Source organism: Oncorhynchus mykiss, chromosome 13 (assembly GCF_013265735.2).
Source record: "Oncorhynchus mykiss isolate Arlee chromosome 13, USDA_OmykA_1.1, whole genome shotgun sequence".
In the NCBI taxonomy this organism is placed as follows: domain Eukaryota; kingdom Metazoa; phylum Chordata; class Actinopteri; order Salmoniformes; family Salmonidae; genus Oncorhynchus; species Oncorhynchus mykiss.
The window spans coordinates 57,094,312-57,112,679 of record NC_048577.1 but is presented as its reverse complement, the minus strand read 5'-3'; the positions used below and the strand labels follow the sequence as shown (position 1 = coordinate 57,112,679).

The window sequence follows — 18,368 nt, the reverse complement described above, 5'->3', positions numbered from 1 at the left end:
GCCATTTGGGACATAGGCAGTCTAAACTAGGCTGAAGCTTATTTGAAAAGAATAGCCAAACACCACCTGGATAGATAAGACTGTTTTATTAGGACACTGTTACTATAAGAACTTGTTTCTCTGTTGAGCTAGTTAGAACGGTGGACCACCATCACTTCTAAACATCCTCTGGCAATGGTTCGGCGGGCAGTTTATTCAGCACGTCCTTCTTCAGTGGGCCCTGGAGGTCAAAAGTCACAGCAGGGTCAACAGAAGTCCAGTATTAAAGGAACAGGTTCACCCAGACATGGGTCATGTCAGCTGAGAGCGAGGGTAATATCCCAAATGGCACACTATATAGTGCACTACGTTTTACCAGAGCACTATGGGTGCCATTTGGAACGCGTTAGGGAGAGCACCACTCCACCTCGTTCCCCATCATGCTCTAGTCCACATCCCTTTAATTCCACATCTCAATTCCCTTTACCTTATTTTTCTGAGCACTATTCAGAATCCAGCTAATACACAGCCAATTACACAATTGTCATAGCATTAGATCACACCAGGGGGTCAAGCAAAATAAAAAAGTATTGATTGTTGAAGATGTTGGAAAGATACAGGGTTTGACAGGAACAGGTATTCCAACAAACACGGGAAAATCTTTCATCACTATTCCTGTACTATCAATGACTAGGACAACAGTCATGCCGTAGTCACTTTCGATACAGGGTGTCCGCCTTCACACAAACGCTTCAGTGCCTCCACCCCAACCTACGCTGTCCCTACATAACCCTACAGCCTTCCCCTTTACTTACCCACACTCCTCCCTCCATCACTAACATGGTGCGTCAGTCCCACTCCTCCCTCCATCACTAACATGGTCCGTCAGTCCCACTCCTCCCTCCATCACTAACATGGTCCGTCAGTCCCACTCCTCCCTCCATCACTAACATTGTCCATCAGTCCCACTCCTCCCTCCATCACTAACATTGTCCATCAGTCCCACTCCTCCCTTCGTCACTAACATTGTCCATCAGTCCCACTCCTCCCTCCATCACTAACATGGTCCATCAGTCCCACTCCTCCCTCCATCACTAACATTGTCCATCAGTCCCACTCCTCCCTCCATCACTAACATTGTCCATCAGTCCCACTCCTCCCTCCATCACTAACATTGTCCATCAGTCCCACTCCTCCCTCCATCACTAACATTGTCCATCAGTCCCACTCCTCCCTCCATCACTAACATTGTCCATCAGTCCCACTCCTCCCTCCATCACTAACATTGTCCATCAGTCCCACTCCTCCCTCCATCACTAACATTGTCCATCAGTCCCACTCCTCCCTCCATCACTAACATTGTCCATCAGTCCCACTCCTCCCTCCATCACTAACATTGTCCATCAGTCCCATTTCTCCCTCCATCACTAACATTGTCCGTCAGTCCCACTCCTCCCTCCCTCACTAACATTGTCCATCAGTCCCATTTCTCCCTCCATCACTAACATTGTGCGTCAGTCCCACTCCTCCCTCCATCACTAACATTGTCCATCAGTCCCACTCCTCCCTCCATCACTAACATTGTCTATCAGTCCCACTCCTCCCTCCCTCACTAACATTGTCCGTCAGTCCCACTCCTCCCTCCCTCACTAACATTGTCCGTCAGTCCCACTCCTCCCTCCCTCACTAACATTGTCCGTCAGTCCCACTCCTCCCTCCCTCACTAACATTGTCATTCAGTCCCACTCCTCCCTCCATCACTAACATTGTGCGTCAGTCCCACTCCTCCCTCCATCACTAACATTGTCCGTCAGACCCACTCCTCCATCACTAACATGGACCATCAGTCCCACTCCTCCATCACTAACATTGTCCGTCAGTCCCACTCCTCCCTCCATCACTAACATTGTCCATCAGTCCCACTCCTCCCTCCATCACTAACATTGTCCATCAGTCCCACTCCTCCCTCCATCACTAACATTGTCCATCAGTCCCATTTCTCCCTCCATCACTAACATTGTCCGTCAGTCCCACTCCTCCCTCCCTCACTAACATTGTCCATCAGTCCCATTTCTCCCTCCATCACTAACATTGTGCGTCAGTCCCACTCCTCCCTCCATCACTAACATTGTCCATCAGTCCCACTCCTCCCTCCATCACTAACATTGTCTATCAGTCCCACTCCTCCCTCCCTCACTAACATTGTCCGTCAGTCCCACTCCTCCCTCCCTCACTAACATTGTCCGTCAGTCCCACTCCTCCCTCCCTCACTAACATTGTCATTCAGTCCCACTCCTCCCTCCATCACTAACATTGTGCGTCAGTCCCACTCCTCCCTCCATCACTAACATTGTCCGTCAGACCCACTCCTCCATCACTAACATGGACCATCAGTCCCACTCCTCCATCACTAACATTGTCCGTCAGTCCCACTCCCCTCTACAATGATTCAGCTCACTCCCACATCCATCTACAGCCAGCGGGCCCTTCCACCCAGGCCCAAACCCAGCCGGTACCCACCATGAAGGCCCTCTTCTCCTGGGGGGTCTGGAAGTGACCGTAGCCAAACTTGGATGTGGTGTCGATGAACTTGAGGTCGATGGTCTCCTTGGACTTCCGTGATGTGTGCACTAGCATGGACTGTGAGAGAGAAGTACATGACCACACACACACGTAGTTAGAGTTCAACACAAGGTCAAATATATCTCATGCTTTTACATCCAACTCCTATGGTCATGTTTTCCTCTCTGGCATCAGTGGTTTGATTCCTTCACTATTATTCAGAAATTAAAACATCATACATCATCTGCACAGAGGTAGTTGTCACTAACACATGGGCACTGTACCTTTCTCAGGGTGAGGACACGTTTCTTACAGCCGATCACACAGCCCTTCAGCATCAAGAAGTCATTTTTCACGTCACCATAGTGGGGGAACCCTCCCTACAGACAGACAACAGGAGAGGATGGATGAATAATTACAGGTTAAATGAGTAGTACACCACATTAATGGCCACAACCTGCAATACATACTCTATTATAGTGCAAATACTGGCCATATACCCATCTTGCATGTCAGGCCTCTACGTTTGGCTTTACAGTGTGACGTCAGACAAAGCTGGTGTTCAAACGAGAGGATGCATCACTTCATTAAAACCTCCTAAGGATCCACCCCCCCCAATTTTCAACTAAAATGATATACCCATATCTAACTGCCTGTAGCTCAGGACCTGAAGCAAGGATATGCATATTCTTGATACCATTTGAAAGGAAACACTTTGAAGTTTGTGGAAATGTGAAAGGAATGTAGGAGAATATAACATAGATCTGGTAAAAGATAATACAAAAAAACAAAACATCTTTGAAATGCAAGAGAAAGGCCATAATGTATTATTCCAGCTGAGGTGGAATTTCAATTTTGGCCACTAGATGGCAGCAGTGCATTTTCAATGTTTTAGGCTGATCCAATGAACCATTGCATTAATGTTCAAAATGTTGTTTCAAGACTACCCAAATGTGCCTAATTTGTTTATTAATAACTTTAAGTTCAAAACTGTGCACTCTCAAACAGCATGGTATTATTTCACTGTAATAGCTACTGTAAATTGGACAGTGCAGTTAGCTTAACAAGACTTTAAGCTTTCTGCCCATATAAGATGTCTATGTCCTGGGAAATGTTAATTACAACCTCATGCTAATCACATTAGCCTACGTTAGCCCACGTTAGCCCAACAGTCCTGTGGATGGGAGACGATCCCGAAGAAGTTTGAACCAACCGTAAAAATTAGAATGGTTACCATGTTATAGCACATCATTTCCAGGCTCAGTACCATGTCAATAACATTATATTACCATGGGCGTGATAGTCTTCTGGGTGGTGTCGTAGTTAGTGGAAGCGTTGTTCTTGATCACTTTGCCATCCTGGACATGGATCCCTTTGCCAATACGGTAGATCTGTAGACCAGAGTAAAACACTGAAACAGCATGATGGTGGTGAACCTCAGTCTAAGCAGTACAGTATGAACCTCTACGTAATTACAGTCACAACAGAACCCAAACTAATTCCAGTTGAATACGCAACTCAAACATCCACACAGATCGTTCATTAACAAAGTATAATATATTTAGAAAACTATTTTACAAAGTAGTCAGTCCCTTTGAGGTCAAAACACCTATTTTTCAAGGAACACTTGGTCAACTGATGAATGTCACATGCCCATCTCATCTAATGAATGTCACATGCCCATCTCATCTAATGAATGTCACATGCCCATCTCATCTAATGAATGTCACATGCCCATCTCAACTAATGCATTTCACATGCCCATCTCATCTAATGAATGTCACATGCCCATCTCATCTAATGAATGTCACATGCCCATCTCATCTAATGAATGTCACATGCCCATCTCATCTAATGAATGTCACATGCCCATCTCATCTAATGAATGTCACATGCCCATCTCATCTAATGAATGTCACATGCCCATCTCAACTAATGAATTTCACATGCCCATCTCAACTAATGAATTTCACATGCCCATCTCAACTAATGAATTTCACATGCCCATCTCAACTAATGAATTTCACATGCCCATCTCAACTAATGAATTTCACATGCCCATCTCAACTAATGAATTTCACATCTCAACTAATGAATTTCACATGCCCATCTCAACTAATGAATTTCACATGCCCATCTCAACTAATGAATGTCACACGCCCATCTCAACTAAATGAATTTCACATGCCCATCTCATCTAATGAATTTCACATGCCCATCTCAACTAATGAATTTCACATCTCAACTAATGAATTTCACATGCCCATCTCAACTAATGAATTTCACATGCCCATCTCAACTAATGAATGTCACACGCCCATCTCAACTAAATGAATTTCACATGCCCATTTCAACTAATGAATTTCACATGCCCATCTCAACTAATGAATGTCACACGCCCATCTCAACTAAATGAATTTCACATGCCCATCTCATCTAATGAATTTCACATGCCCATCTCATCTAATGAATTTCACATGCCCATCTCAACTAATGAATTTCACATGCCCATCTCAACTAATGAATGTCACACGCCCATCTCAACTAAATGAATTTCACATGCCCATCTCATCTAATGAATTTCACATGCCCATCTCATCTAATGAATTTCACATGCCCATCTCAACTAATGAATTTCACATGCCCATCTCAACTAATGAATTTCACATGCCCATCTCAACTAATGAATTTCACATGCCCATCTCAACTAATGAATTTCACATGCCCATCTCAACTAATGAATTTCACATGCCCATCTCAACTAATGAATTTCACATGCCCATCTCAACTAATGAATTTCACATGCCCATCTCAACTAAATGAATTTCACATGCCCATCTCAACTAAATGAATTTCACATGCCCATCTCAACTAAATGAATTTCACATGCCCATCTCATCTAATGAATGTCACATGCCCATCTCAACTAATGAATTTCACATGCCCATCTCAACTAATGAATTTCACATGCCCATCTCAACTAATGAATTTCACATGCCCATCTCAACTAATGAATTTCACATGCCCATCTCATCTAATGAATTTCACATGCCCATCTCATCTAATGAATTTCACATGCCCATCTCATCTAATGAATTTCACATGCCCATCTCAACTAATGAATTTCACATGCCCATCTCAACTAATGAATTTCACATGCCCATCTCAACTAATGAATTTCACATGCCCATCTCAACTAATGAATTTCACATGCCCATCTCAACTAATGAATTTCACATGCCCATCTCAACTAATGAATTTCACATGCCCATCTCAACTAAATGAATTTCACATGCCCATCTCAACTAAATGAATTTCACATGCCCATCTCATCTAATGAATGTCACATGCCCATCTCAACTAATGAATTTCACATGCCCATCTCAACTAATGAATTTCACATGCCCATCTCAACTAATGAATTTCACATGCCCATCTCAACTAGAGCCTTGGTGCTGCGGACCTTCTTGTTGAGCTCTGTGCGGTGGTGGTAGCCCTTCTGGCCGGCACGGGCGATGGTGTAGCCCACACGGGAAGGGTGCCAGGCTCCGATACAGGCCACCTTACGGAGGCCTTTGTGAGTCTTCCTGGGCAGTTTCTTCACTCCCCAACGACTGGTCACACCTGACAACCAATAGGAAAACCAGTAGGAAATGGGTTACACCGCAGGACCAGCCAATAGAATAGCTGAATAGTAATATACCGTCAGTCAGCAGACATTGACATGCATCTTTTACTAATTAGATTATTATTCGCAAGTAGAAAAACTCTGGGTCTTTGGGCCATTCTGTTAGATCTAGAGATGTCTCAACTTTGGAGATATTATAACCAATGGTACTGCCATGTCATTAATGTCCATATAGATTTCTCCCACTCATCCCCAGGCTGAGTGACAACTCATATGGTCATTCTCAACAACAAAAATCTCTGGCATCAGTGGTTTGATTCCTTCACTATTATTCAGAAATTAAAACATCATACATCATCTGCACAGAGGACATTGTCACGTTTGGTAGCAAGACAGAACAAATGGATGAGTGGGAGATCTGTACCTAGGACTATCTTCTACGGTGACCCTTTTACCTCGACGACCGAGTACCTCAAAACCTCTTACCTTTCATCCCATGACCTTTGGTGACCCCGATGACGTCTATCATCTCGTCCTGGTAGAAGACTGAGGACACAGGGACGGGCTGCTCCAGCTTCTCCTTGACCCAGTCCACCTTCTCGGAGATGGTGCCGCCGTTCAGCTGCACCTCCATGATATGGGCCTTCTTAGCTTTGAGGGGCAGCAGGCGAATCTAGAGAGACACAATTATAAATGTACAGAAGCCAGCAAGATTCACACACAACTTTAGTGCCTCCACTCCCATCACTTCCACACTGACTAAATATTATTTATTTTAGGATTCAGTCTGATCCAGGATTAGCTTCCCTTTCCCCAATCCTACCCATTATTGGGGGAAATGTCAAGATCAGCGCCTGGGGCAGGGTTGTCAAACTCATTTTGCCCCGGGAGCCGCAGTCAGTCTACAACGACATCCGGAAGGCCGCACTGAATTTTGTAAAATATTTACTTGCCACCAATTTGCAAAAATGCATCCTCTATCCAGCCCCTCCAATGCTCACTCTGTCTAGCTTTCATTTGGGAGATTATTAACGAGCTAGACAACTTCAAGAAACTATGAATGTAGGTCTATTATTTCTACAGTTTAGATTTGGTTTTAGTCATTTTAAAGCTTTTAAAGTTTGTTTTCCTACACACAAATCTAAAATGATATATACAACATTATTGTTTTATATATCTATACACCCACGGGCTGTATGTTTGACAGCCCTGGTGTAGAGGCAACTTCACCCTACAGTCCTGTGAGTCATCAGTCAGGTCTCCGATTGCCTCGTCTATTTGTGCGGCCTTGACTCATATGGTCATGTTTTTCTCTCTGGCATCAGTGGTTTGATTCCTTCACTATTATTCAGAAATTAAAACATCATACATCATCTGCAGAAAGAGAAAAAAACATCTGCCAAATATGATAAGAATTATCAAGACCGCTAGAACAGATCTGGAACCAGGCGAATACTCTCACTGGAGACATGATTCACATTGCTCTATCCCCACATCTTACAGTAATCATATCACTGCTTCGACAAACAGACAATACCCTGAATTCAATCAGTAACATTGAGTAATGTTTGTTGCCAACACAAACTTTCCTCAAGTGCAGTCGAGGTACTGCTCCTCACAGGAGTATTTTTAAACTGTAATTTGAAACTCCATACTCTAGTACTCCTCTGCATGTGTGCGTGCGAGAGAGAGAAGACATTTGTTCGCAACGCGGGCCTTGAGATTAGGGAAGGTTTTCCCCCCTTTCAGTTGCCATGTGACTGGTAGGAGCTGGGTAGGCTATAAGTCAGACAGCCGTGCCCATTCTGAAGGGAGGTCCTTGGGGTGGAGACAGATGAACCCCAGGGATACCACCAGCCAATAGAAACTCACCGAGGATAGGAGTGGAGGATTTCTGTTGGATCACATGATTGATAGGAGGGTTCTATGTACCTGAGTGTGGATGAGGACCCGGATGGATGAGCAGTATTTCTTCATGTTATTAAAGTCCTTCTCCAGCTGCTTCTTGCCACTCTCGTCTGTCCACTTCTTGGCATACTTGGTGAATGCCTTCTTCTTGCTCTTGTACCTGGAAGAGTTTACATACAGGGTAGAGATTGAAAAATAATCTCTTGTCATATGTTACTTCCCCCTCCTTCTCTGGCATCAGCGGTTTGATTTCAACACTATTATTCAGAAATTAAAACATCAAACATCATCTGCACAGAGGTCAGTCACAGTCTCTACTTCAATGTGCCCCACCAGCTTTTGTAGAATCTGCGCTTGCACTCGTCACTGAGGTGCTCGGCGAAGATGGTCTTGAAGGACCTCAGGCCACGGACTGTGTCGATGTACCCAACAACCCCCACCACCATCACAGGCGGAGTCTCGATGATAGTGACCGCCTCCACAGACTCACGTTTGGCTTGCTCTGTTGGGAGAGGAGATATGGGTCAGTTGCCACAAAAATAATAAAGACAAATGGCCTGTGTGTAGCCTACAGGAGGAACGACAAAGTGTCATATCAATGTCAGAGCAGAATAGAGGATTGAAAACAGAGCTGGGCTCTATGGTCAATGCCACATGTTTTCTCTCTGGCATCAGCGGTTTGATTCCATCACCATTATTCAGAAATGAAATCATACAGCATCTTCTCAGAGATCCTTGTCTAGACAGGACAAACAGATCTGGGACCAGGTCTAATTCTCTCATGGCTCTTACTCCTGGTTCACATATACATTGTTCTATCCAAATCTTACATCATCCCACACTGTACATACTCAGGCCAGTGCGGTGCACCTCACGCAGGATGTGGGTCATGCCGGCCTTGTAGCCCATGAAGGCGGTGAGGTGGACGGGCTGGCTGGGGTCGTCCTGGGGCCAGCTGCGGGGCTTCCCCCGGTGCTTCTTGCTGCGCTTGCAGGGCAGGAAGCCCATGTGCCCATGGCGGGGCGCGTGGAATTTACGGTGAGACTGGGAGGGAGCGAAACAGATGTTCACGTCAATTAACTTCTGATAATGCTTCAAGGGCTCTAAAACCCCAGGTTATTGCTGGGCTTTACCCTTGATAAAGTTGATTTTGATGTCTACTTTTTACATTTCAGTTGAATTCATATCACCCTTCTCTGAGGTGTCAAACATGGGTTACTAGATCTTGGCTCTAAACAGAACTAGAACTAGTAATATAATAACCTACAAGGATTAGTGAAAACAAGTACAATATAAACTAATAACTTATCAATAACAGAGAAAACAAAGCACAGGCTGGTCCCAGACTAGACATAACACATTAAAATGTAAATCCAGGACACTCCAATATGATACATTTGGTATGGTTACATAATGACAGAGGGCAAACAGGAAAGTAGGGTGGTTGGTCGGGTTAGGTGTATAACGCCAACGTCTAGCAAACTAAAGGTGGCGAGTACAAATCTCACGAACAACTTTTACATTTCAGCTAATTAGCAACTTTTTAACTACCCTGCAACTACTTAACATGTTAGCTAACCCTATTGATATATATATATATATATAAATAAAATATTCTTTTTTTTGCTCCTTTGCACCCCGGTATCTCTACTTGCACATTCATCTTCTGCACATCTATTATTCCAGTGTTTAATTGCTAAATTGTAATTACTTCACCACTACGGCCTATTTTTTGCCTTACCTCCCTAATCTTACCTCATTTGCACACATTGTATATAGATTTTTCTATTGTGTTATTGACTGTACGTTTGTTTATTCCATGTGTAACTAACTCTGTGTTGTTGTTTGTGTCGCACTGCTTTGCTTTATCTTGGCCAGGTCGCAGTTGTAAATGAGAACTTGTTCTCAACTGGTCTACCTGGTTAAATAAAGGTGAAATAAAATGTTAATAGAAATAACCCAATTCCTAATATCTTAACCCTTTGCCTATCTAACTTTAGCCACCTAGCTAGAATTCGTAACCTATCATATGTTTTACAATTTAAAATTCACATGTTCCGAATTTGTAACATATTACACGAAATGGGTGATGACAACAAATTAATACCTACCATATGAAATGTAAAATATTACACTAAATGGAGTGTCTCGGAATTTACGTACAGAATAAAATGAAATGCTCGGGGACCAAGTTGAAGAACCAGGGGTAATAGCCCTGAAGAATCCCCAAAATCACCTCCTCCCCATTCGTACCGTCAGTAACCCACACATCCTACGTGTTTATGACAGACGTCTTGTCTGGATTAGCTCGGTGACAAGAACAGGTGTCAGGAAGAGGCCTAATGGCTGCATTCTGACAATGAATGGCCATGTTGTGTGCCCTGTCAACCTCGGAGCTTCAGTAACGGCTGCTCAAGACAAGCGTCTGTGTGCTGAACAGCCTATACACTGACTAATACAGGCAAAGAGACGGTCTTGAGAAATTTAGTGACGATCAAGATTCATTAGCCATCAGAACACATGCAGAGTAATAGTGGAACATTAATTTTACAGGGATCAACATACCCACACTAGAAATATGCCTTCATAAGCTGACTGAACAGACTAATCCATTTCTGTGACAGCAAAAAAATTAAGAATATTCTTGCAAATGGACCAATAATGCAAGCATTGTACATTTCTGTAGAAGGATTTGAAAGAGACAAAAACCTGGGGAAAAGGTGTTGCATTGAGGTCAATAGATTAATTTCTGTCCACATGAAACAAATCCTTCATTATTCAAACCAAGTTAGTAGCACAACTAATGGGAAATATTTCCTATACAGCATTCATTACAAATTAATAGTTGAGAAACTCAAATAAAGAAAACGTCTAAAAAGTCATCGTGACTGCAATGATTCTGAGGTAGCCGAGAAACAACAGCCAGGATATTATCGATGTTGAGGCCATGTGCAAAAAGCACAACGCCATTGCCCTCTTGCACATGGCATACTGAGAAAGAACAGCGAGCACGCAACGTGTTCAACAAGTTGTCTTAATACTCAACAAAACACAACAGAAACTTACAATCAAACCATACACACAAACAAACACACAAACAGAGCCCCTGACCGAAGTTAGTAGACCCCAAGGTGCCCTTCAGGTTAGAAATATAGAAAAGACAGCAGGACCACTGACCATGTCTGTGTGTGCCGTCCAGGCAAGGGACAGAAAGAGATAGGAACAAGTGCTGATGTCAGAGTCATACTCAAGATGTTACTCTGTGCAAGGGCTCTAATTTGGTGGCTGGCCCAGTTAAGGAGCCGTATTCATTTTCAAACAAGACCAGGGCTGCCAGCACTGGCTCATGGTGGGCCTCTGGTGGTGGGTCATGTGGTGGGGTGCCCAGACAACTGGCTGCAGACATCTGTGGGGAGAGAGAGACATCTACTGTTTATCTACTGTTACTGTACAAATTCATAACATGATTGGGAGGAGGACTTAGTATATGTAGGCTTAAATGCTCTTATGAAGATTGAATGCATGACAAGGTTCAAGGGTATTTATTAGTCACTTTTACGAGCTAATAAACATGACATGTTTCCCCAGCGCAAAACACATGATTGTTTTTAAGCTCAAAATAGCAAAAATATAGGATAATAACAATAGCTATTCAAACCGCTAAATTACTTCATAATGCAATTGTTTTCCTGACAACTATTTACCAATTTTGAGACAGAACTGTCGGTCACCGCAGAGTACAATACGACATATCTAAGGAACGCGCTAGCTACATGCAGTAAAAATATTCATGGAACGCAAAACGTGTGGGACAGAACAAAGGACACATTCTTTGGCCCCAATTCAAAATCTGAACCAACAAAGTGGATATTGATCAAATCCATCATAATTTGTGTGTTCCAACAGGTAACTAAAATCCGAGCCTGATATAATTGACTATTTTCGCTGCATAATATTTCAAGTTCTCCTTCTCTGGGTTAGAAAATAATTGGGCTAAATGCTAACCCCAGTTCTTAGAAACTGGTAGCATAGCTAACGTTAGTCATATAGAAATAGTTTTTTTGGTGACGATATTACTTCCATTTTTACCCAAACATGAGTGTCAAATACACAAAAATAGTCTTAATGTAGGCTAATTTGGATTGGCGGCAACGAGGAGATTCTGGATCTAGCTAAAATTATCACCCCCACGTGGCACATGCGTAGCGTTTTCATGGCATTTCTATTGTTTTAGTCGAACTCTTTACTACTTTAGATAGCTAACTAACTACCTGATCTAGTCACGGGAAAATACCTCAATTTGATAATCGTAACACGTTTCATTTATACAACTTACTGTAACAACTCATTCTCTTCAGCTCACCACCCTCAACTAGATTTGCGCACACTGATGACTTTCTGGGCGTTTTTTCGTAATTTGATGTTTTATATGCCACCTTGTGGACTGGAAGTTCATTGAATTAGAACACACCAGAGATCAGTATATAATGACGAGATCCCAAAGGCGGGAAGGCAGACGCCAAGTTTAGGTCCAAAACAAACCCATAGAAACGCTTTGGTCTTGTTTTGGACATATTTGGGTTCAGGGTCGCCTCTTCCTCTCTGACCACACATTTTCTCTGCGCTGAACTTTTACCTTCGACCTCTGCTTGAAAAATGAAAGAAATGTAAATGTAATATTCGAGATAAAGGGTGTAAATAAAATGTATACATCGTTTTTTGGTAATCTTACTGAAATGTTATTTATGTTCACCATATTACATGTTATACTTACTTCTGACCTCCAACGCCATGTTGTTCCTCCTACGCATGCGCAGAAGCGTAGAAGAGGTCGAATTCAATAAGTTTATTTTTGTTCTTTAACAAAAGACAGCAAAATGCCATCGGACTATGATAAAGATGCGTATCCAGAGCCTCCCCGCCAGACTCCCATCGTGGACAAGCAGACGACCCTTCCCAACCCAGCCCTGATTTTGACTAAACTCTTCTATTATTCCGTGGACCTCCCTGTCACCACATTCAGAGGTGAGCTAGCTAGCTAAGCTAACGTTTTGGCAAATATTTTGAACTAACCCATCTGTGGGGTTGCTAACACTAGCTAATGTTGGATATCTAGCGAGATACATGGAGACAGACCATGGCATTAAACATTTATAATGATAGAGGATTTCAAATGACAGATGTGGAGTTCAGAGAAATTGTTTCAGTTAGCTTACTAGATAGGGTTAGCTGTCAAAACTAGCAAGTGTTGCGGTTATGCTTTCTACCTAGCTCGGTAGCTATGTGTGTTGCAGTTTTAGTTTATTCAGGTGTAGTGCATAATGTTGCATGCAGCGCAATGCACTTGACACTAGCTAGATACTACTCATTAAATATCATATTACTGTAATTCAGGGTCTAGAAATGCATCCTTCACCTCTTTCCAGTAATATCACTGATCTAACATTGGACTGGAAGTTCCACATAGCTTTCACCAATCCTTTCATGTGAAATCAGTCAGCAATACGACTCCTTAAGTACTTTGTACCACATGATCAACAAGAAGTAAATGTTGACATGTTCCCCTCATCTCTCAACAGAACTTGTGGAGGGTATCCACTCTGGCAACAAGTACAACTACTACCACCAGAAGTTCCGCCGTGTCCCAGAGCTGACCGAGTGCACAGAGGGAGACTACACCTGTTACTATGAGGCTGAGATGCAGTGGAGGAGAGATCAGTATGTATTCCTCTTTCAAGCTCGAGGGCCACAGTGCCTCTGGCTTTACTTTCCTCCCAATGAAGGTCGTTAAGGACATAGTCATGGTTTTCCAGTCTGAAATAAAGTATTGTGTGAAAACCAGCAGACACTGGTCCTCCAGAAGTTTGACACCCCTCTACACCAACTCTCATCATGAGGAAAAACCCATTGACTGGATTAAATGACAAGACATACTGTAAAAAAAAGTAGACCATCTTATCCAGAGCGACTTAGTTAGTGCATTCATCTTCAAATGGCTAGGTGGGACAACCAGTCATATTAAGTCATTTTCCCTCAAAGTACCTATCAGCAAAGTCCGCTAGTAAGAGGGGGAAAAGTCAAGTGCAAGTTCACGAAAGGCTTTCCACATCTGTTGTATGAAAAGTCTGATCCGCATCAATTGGTTACCGGGAAGTTGACCTTACATAGTTTGTCCAAGAGATTAATGTTCTGTGGTCAGATATGATAGGACAGTTACAGGCTGACTACACCGCTCGCTTTGCGTGCGTTGCAAAATAGATTTAGAAATCCGTTATTCAATTATTGCGCCAACGAGTGTCTGCGTTGCCAAGGGCTAAAATAGAAATTAAGTTCTGACACAGATCAGAAGTCCTGCCTCTCCCATCTCCTCATTGGTTTATAGAAGCAGGTACCCACGTGCCATCTCATCACTGGTTATACCCACGTGGGTGACTGAAAGACGAACGAGGTCTTGCACCTAATTTATGAAAGTTGCCAATTGCAATATAAAGTCAAGAGAAGAAAAAGCCTGGAAGGAAGAGAGATGATTAGAAACGATTCGGTTGACCGTTTTATGTGTGGATTAATTGGCGGAGTAGAGGACCTTGTGCATTTCAGACAAAATAACAACTCAATGTTTATATCCCAGGACAAATTAGCTAGCAAGTGCAAGCTAACTAGCTAAATTGCCATAAATGTTTAATGTTTTTCGACCTATCCCCAAATTAATATAATTGGTTCAGAGTTTTTGATATTTTAACCTGCATTTGGTGTGGGGGGACAAAATACATTTGTGCACGATGGCGCACGCGCACAGCCGGTTTGGGTTCCGTGTTACCCACTGCTTTTAACCATTCATCGGCTTGTCCTGTTTAGTGAATTCACAACCACCCTACCCTTGTCCCTAACAGCTGTCTGTTGTGTGTGTGTCCCTCCCCCGCCCGCCCAGTAAGGTGGACCAGGAGATTGTGAAGGTGGTCCAGGAGCGTCTGAGGGCCTGCCAGCAGAGGGAGGGTACCAGCTACCATCAGAACTGTTCCAAGGAGCTGCAGCAGTTTGCAGACGTGGCCAAGGCCTACCAGTCACGCTGTAAGTACCACTCACTCCAGTCATGCCTCAATTACAATTCAGGGTTGTAAATATGGCAGTAACACTGTTGATAGCATGTTCCATGTTCCAAGAATGACAGCTAGGCCTATGCGTCGCTCGAACCTCCAACCACTGACAGCACCCGTTATTGAGTCTGCAGATGTATGTTTTAATTTCTGAATAACACTGATGGGAAAAAAAAACTTGCCAGAGAGAGAAGATCAACAGACCCAAACCTGGAAAAATGAAGGTTACATATGTAACCACGGTTATGGGAGCTATATGGATCACGCCAATATATTGGTATCACTTCGCAGCGGAGGGATACATCCCAGGTGAGGATTTACAGATTTACTCCCGTGTAAACCTGTGTAACGGCTAGGGTCCGCCCCCATATATAGACCCCATGGCCGTGACATGTTATCTACATAATTTGAGGCCCCTCTAGCACCGTAAAAGATTGGAGTGATCCATATAGCTCACATAACCGTGGTTACATACGTAACCTTCGTTATGTTTCACTATATTGGATCACTCAAATATTTTGGTGTACCAGATTAGTCAGTGCTAGAGGGACCTGGCCAGCCAGCGGCGAAGTCCCAGCGTGGGACCAAGACGCAGGGGCCGTCATTGTGGAAGAGGGGTCCCGGCACATCCCCGGAAGGGGAGGCGACGCCCAGGACCACTGAACCAACCGCAGAGGGAGGTGCCACATTTACCCGATAGTACCTAGCAAAGGTCCACGAGGAAGCCCAGCTGGCCGCAGCACAGATATCAGTGAGGGCACTCCTCGCAGTAGAGCCCAGGACACACCAACACCTCGTGTTGAATGTGCCACCACAGATCCCAGCTAGGCGATATGCTGTCGTAATCGTTTCCTCGATCCAGTGAGAGAGCCTCCACTTTGATAGCCCAGCCCCCAGGACTCTCGTCATAGCAGACAAAGATCTGGTCTGTTCTCACTGACTGTGTCCGCTCCACATAGGCAGCCACAGCATGCCGGAGAGGAGGGTCATAAGCAGACAGGATAAAAGGGATGTTCACATGCCTGTCTGACAGAACCTTCAGGAGGAATGAAGGGTTGGGACGGAGATATGTACTCCTCCCCCCGGGGTCCATCCGGTAGCACTCAGAACTTACCGAAAGAGGATGGAGCTCAGCCACCCTCTTCATGAAATAATCGCTACCAAGAAAGCCACCTTCATAGAGAGGTGTTTCAGGGAAGCAGACTCCAACGTTTCTAAAGGCGGCTCTGCCAAAGCTGCCAAGACCACATCCAGATCCCAGCTCGCCATTGAGTGGGTCCTAGCTGGGGTCCTAGCAGGGGACAAACCCCCTTCATAAACCTGGAGACCAAGGGCTGGCGCCCCACTGACCTGTCCATCCACCCCACATGACAGGCAGATATAGCAGCCAAATACCCTCTCAGTGTAGAGGCTGTGAAGCCCTCATCCAAGCGAGACTGCAGGTATTGGAGGACATAGTGCACCCCGCATGACTTGGGCCAAATCTCAATACTAGTGCACCAAGAGCAGAACAACCGCCAGCGCAACTGGTATGCCGCGGTTATAGCAGGCGCCCTAGCGTTCTGCATGGTGTTCATTACACCCTCTTGTAGTCTTAACGTGGACCATTGGTGCCGTTCAGTGGCCAATCCCACAGACTGAGGCGGTGCGGCCTCCGATGCCACAGAGTTCACCGGCCTGAGACAGCAGGTCTGGTCTCGGGAAGTTGCCATGGTGTCCCAGACAACAGCGACAGGAGAAGTCTGGGCCAGTATGGGGCCACCAGAAGCAGATGATGCTCCTGGTCCTGTCCAGCACAGCCTGGATCAGGGGAAACGGGAGGGAATGCATAAAGCTCCAGCCCTGGCCAATTGTGAGCCAGAGAATCCAAGCACAGAGGCCCAGGTGGCTCCGACATGGAGTACCACAGGGGGCTGTGCGCATTGTCCAGGGAGGCAAACGGGTCCACCTGCGCCCTCCCGAACTTGTGCCACAGGTGCTGCACCACCTGGGGATGTAGGCTCTAGTCCCAAGGTGGTGGGCCCTCCCTTGTGAGCATATCCTCTGCCACATTCAGGATGCCCAGAGAAGGAGTTCCCGTGCCATAAGAGAGGGGCAGTGCGACCTCAGTCCACCCTGATGGTTGATGAAAGCCACCACTGTGGTGTTGTCCATTCTCACCAGGACATGTCTTCCCTTCAGATGTGGAAGGGCCAGCAGTACAGCTCTAGGGTGCTCCAAGGGTGTAGCCAACAGCCGCTGGCCACCCTGCCCTTAGTCACACCCCCCCAGCCGAATTGGGAGGCGTCTGTGCTGACCAGCTCCCAGCGGCACATCCTTAGCATCTCCACCCCACCTGAGAGAAAGGAGTGACAGTGCAACCTCAGCAATAAAGTGTTGCGGTCATGGGGTCTATATATAGGGGTGGACCCCAGCCATGACACAGGTGTACACGGGAGTAAATCTGTAAATCCTCACCTCAGATGTATCCCTCCGCCGCGGAGTGATCCAATATAGTGAAACATAACTTCAAGTGTCAGTTGTGTTCAGTAGTAAACATTTCGAAACTTAAGTGCTGCTGCCCGAATGTTTTTCAATATAAATCATTTCATGACACCTCCAGGGAAGAATTTCCTGCAGTGGAATGCAGAAATGTTAAGGCTGTGAGGCTACTGTTCCATTGCATTGTCAAACTGTTGTCCTTCCTCTGTTGTAGATGGGGATCTGGGAGCCTACGCCAGCTCAAGGAAATGTCTGATGAAGCAGAAAGACAGGATGATGGCGGCCGAGGCAAAAGCTTAAACAATATAACCCCTATGTTCCAAGTCTCTCTCCTATGTATGAAATGTAGAGTAAATGTTTATTGCGAAAAAATAATTGTCCTCATTGTATTGTTTAGCTGTAGTAACAGACAACTTTTTTGAATGAGCTGCATTTACCCTTGACTCCAGCAGTTTTTAGCCATCTCCAGAACTCAAACCATTCTTGAATAGGAACTGTTGAGGTCTAGTCCCGCTGGGCTGCAAGTACACTGCCACAAGTAGTACTGAATCTCAAAGTATTTGATTGCCCGTCCCTGCTTCTCACTTGATCAAAACGCATTGGGGTCTGAGTGGAAAAGTCTTGAATACAAGAAATGACACATTTGGGATTCATCTTGGTTGAATTCAAGTCCAGCAATGTGAAATATGCAGCCATGATTAAATCTACATGATAGC

General features: G+C 44.6%; 2 protein-coding genes and 1 non-coding gene across 3 annotated transcripts; 1 reads left to right on the top strand and 2 right to left on the bottom strand.

Moving 5' to 3' along the window:
* Positions 1 to 67: 67 nt before the first annotated feature.
* LOC110486871 (60S ribosomal protein L3) lies at positions 68 to 12,478 on the bottom strand. Its single transcript, XM_036941610.1, has 11 exons — positions 12,414 to 12,478; positions 11,255 to 11,483; positions 8,929 to 9,121; positions 8,411 to 8,579; positions 8,102 to 8,237; positions 6,656 to 6,842; positions 6,005 to 6,165; positions 3,831 to 3,932; positions 2,826 to 2,921; positions 2,500 to 2,619; positions 68 to 220 (listed from the first exon to the last, which is right to left on the bottom strand). Exons 2-11 carry the CDS (start codon positions 11,255 to 11,257, stop codon positions 158 to 160), a joined length of 1,230 nt encoding a protein of 409 aa, XP_036797505.1. The 5' UTR covers positions 11,258 to 11,483; positions 12,414 to 12,478; the 3' UTR covers positions 68 to 157.
* LOC118938566 lies at positions 584 to 709 on the bottom strand. Its single transcript, XR_005035775.1, has one exon. It is a non-coding gene; the product is annotated as a small nucleolar RNA SNORA71 (small nucleolar RNA).
* A 423-nt stretch (positions 12,479 to 12,901) lies between the features above and the next one.
* nduba (NADH dehydrogenase 1 beta subcomplex subunit 10) lies at positions 12,902 to 18,368 on the top strand. The gene is given in 4 exon segments (NM_001160603.2): positions 12,902 to 13,102; positions 13,657 to 13,795; positions 15,006 to 15,145; positions 17,867 to 18,368. Coding segments are annotated over 4 exon segments (513 nt in total). The 5' UTR covers positions 12,902 to 12,954; the 3' UTR covers positions 17,953 to 18,368.

What these genes read in the sequence shown, in the direction of transcription:
- LOC110486871 (XM_036941610.1), bottom strand. An exon ending in GGTGCACCGCACTGGCCTGA is followed by an intron (nt 8,580 to 8,928) that starts GTATGTACAGTG and finishes CTCTCCCAACAG; the next exon opens with AGCAAGCCAAACGTGAGTCT. An exon ending in AGGAGAAGAGGGCCTTCATG is followed by an intron (nt 221 to 2,499) that starts GTGGGTACCGGC and finishes TTTGACCTCCAG; the next exon opens with GGCCCACTGAAGAAGGACGT.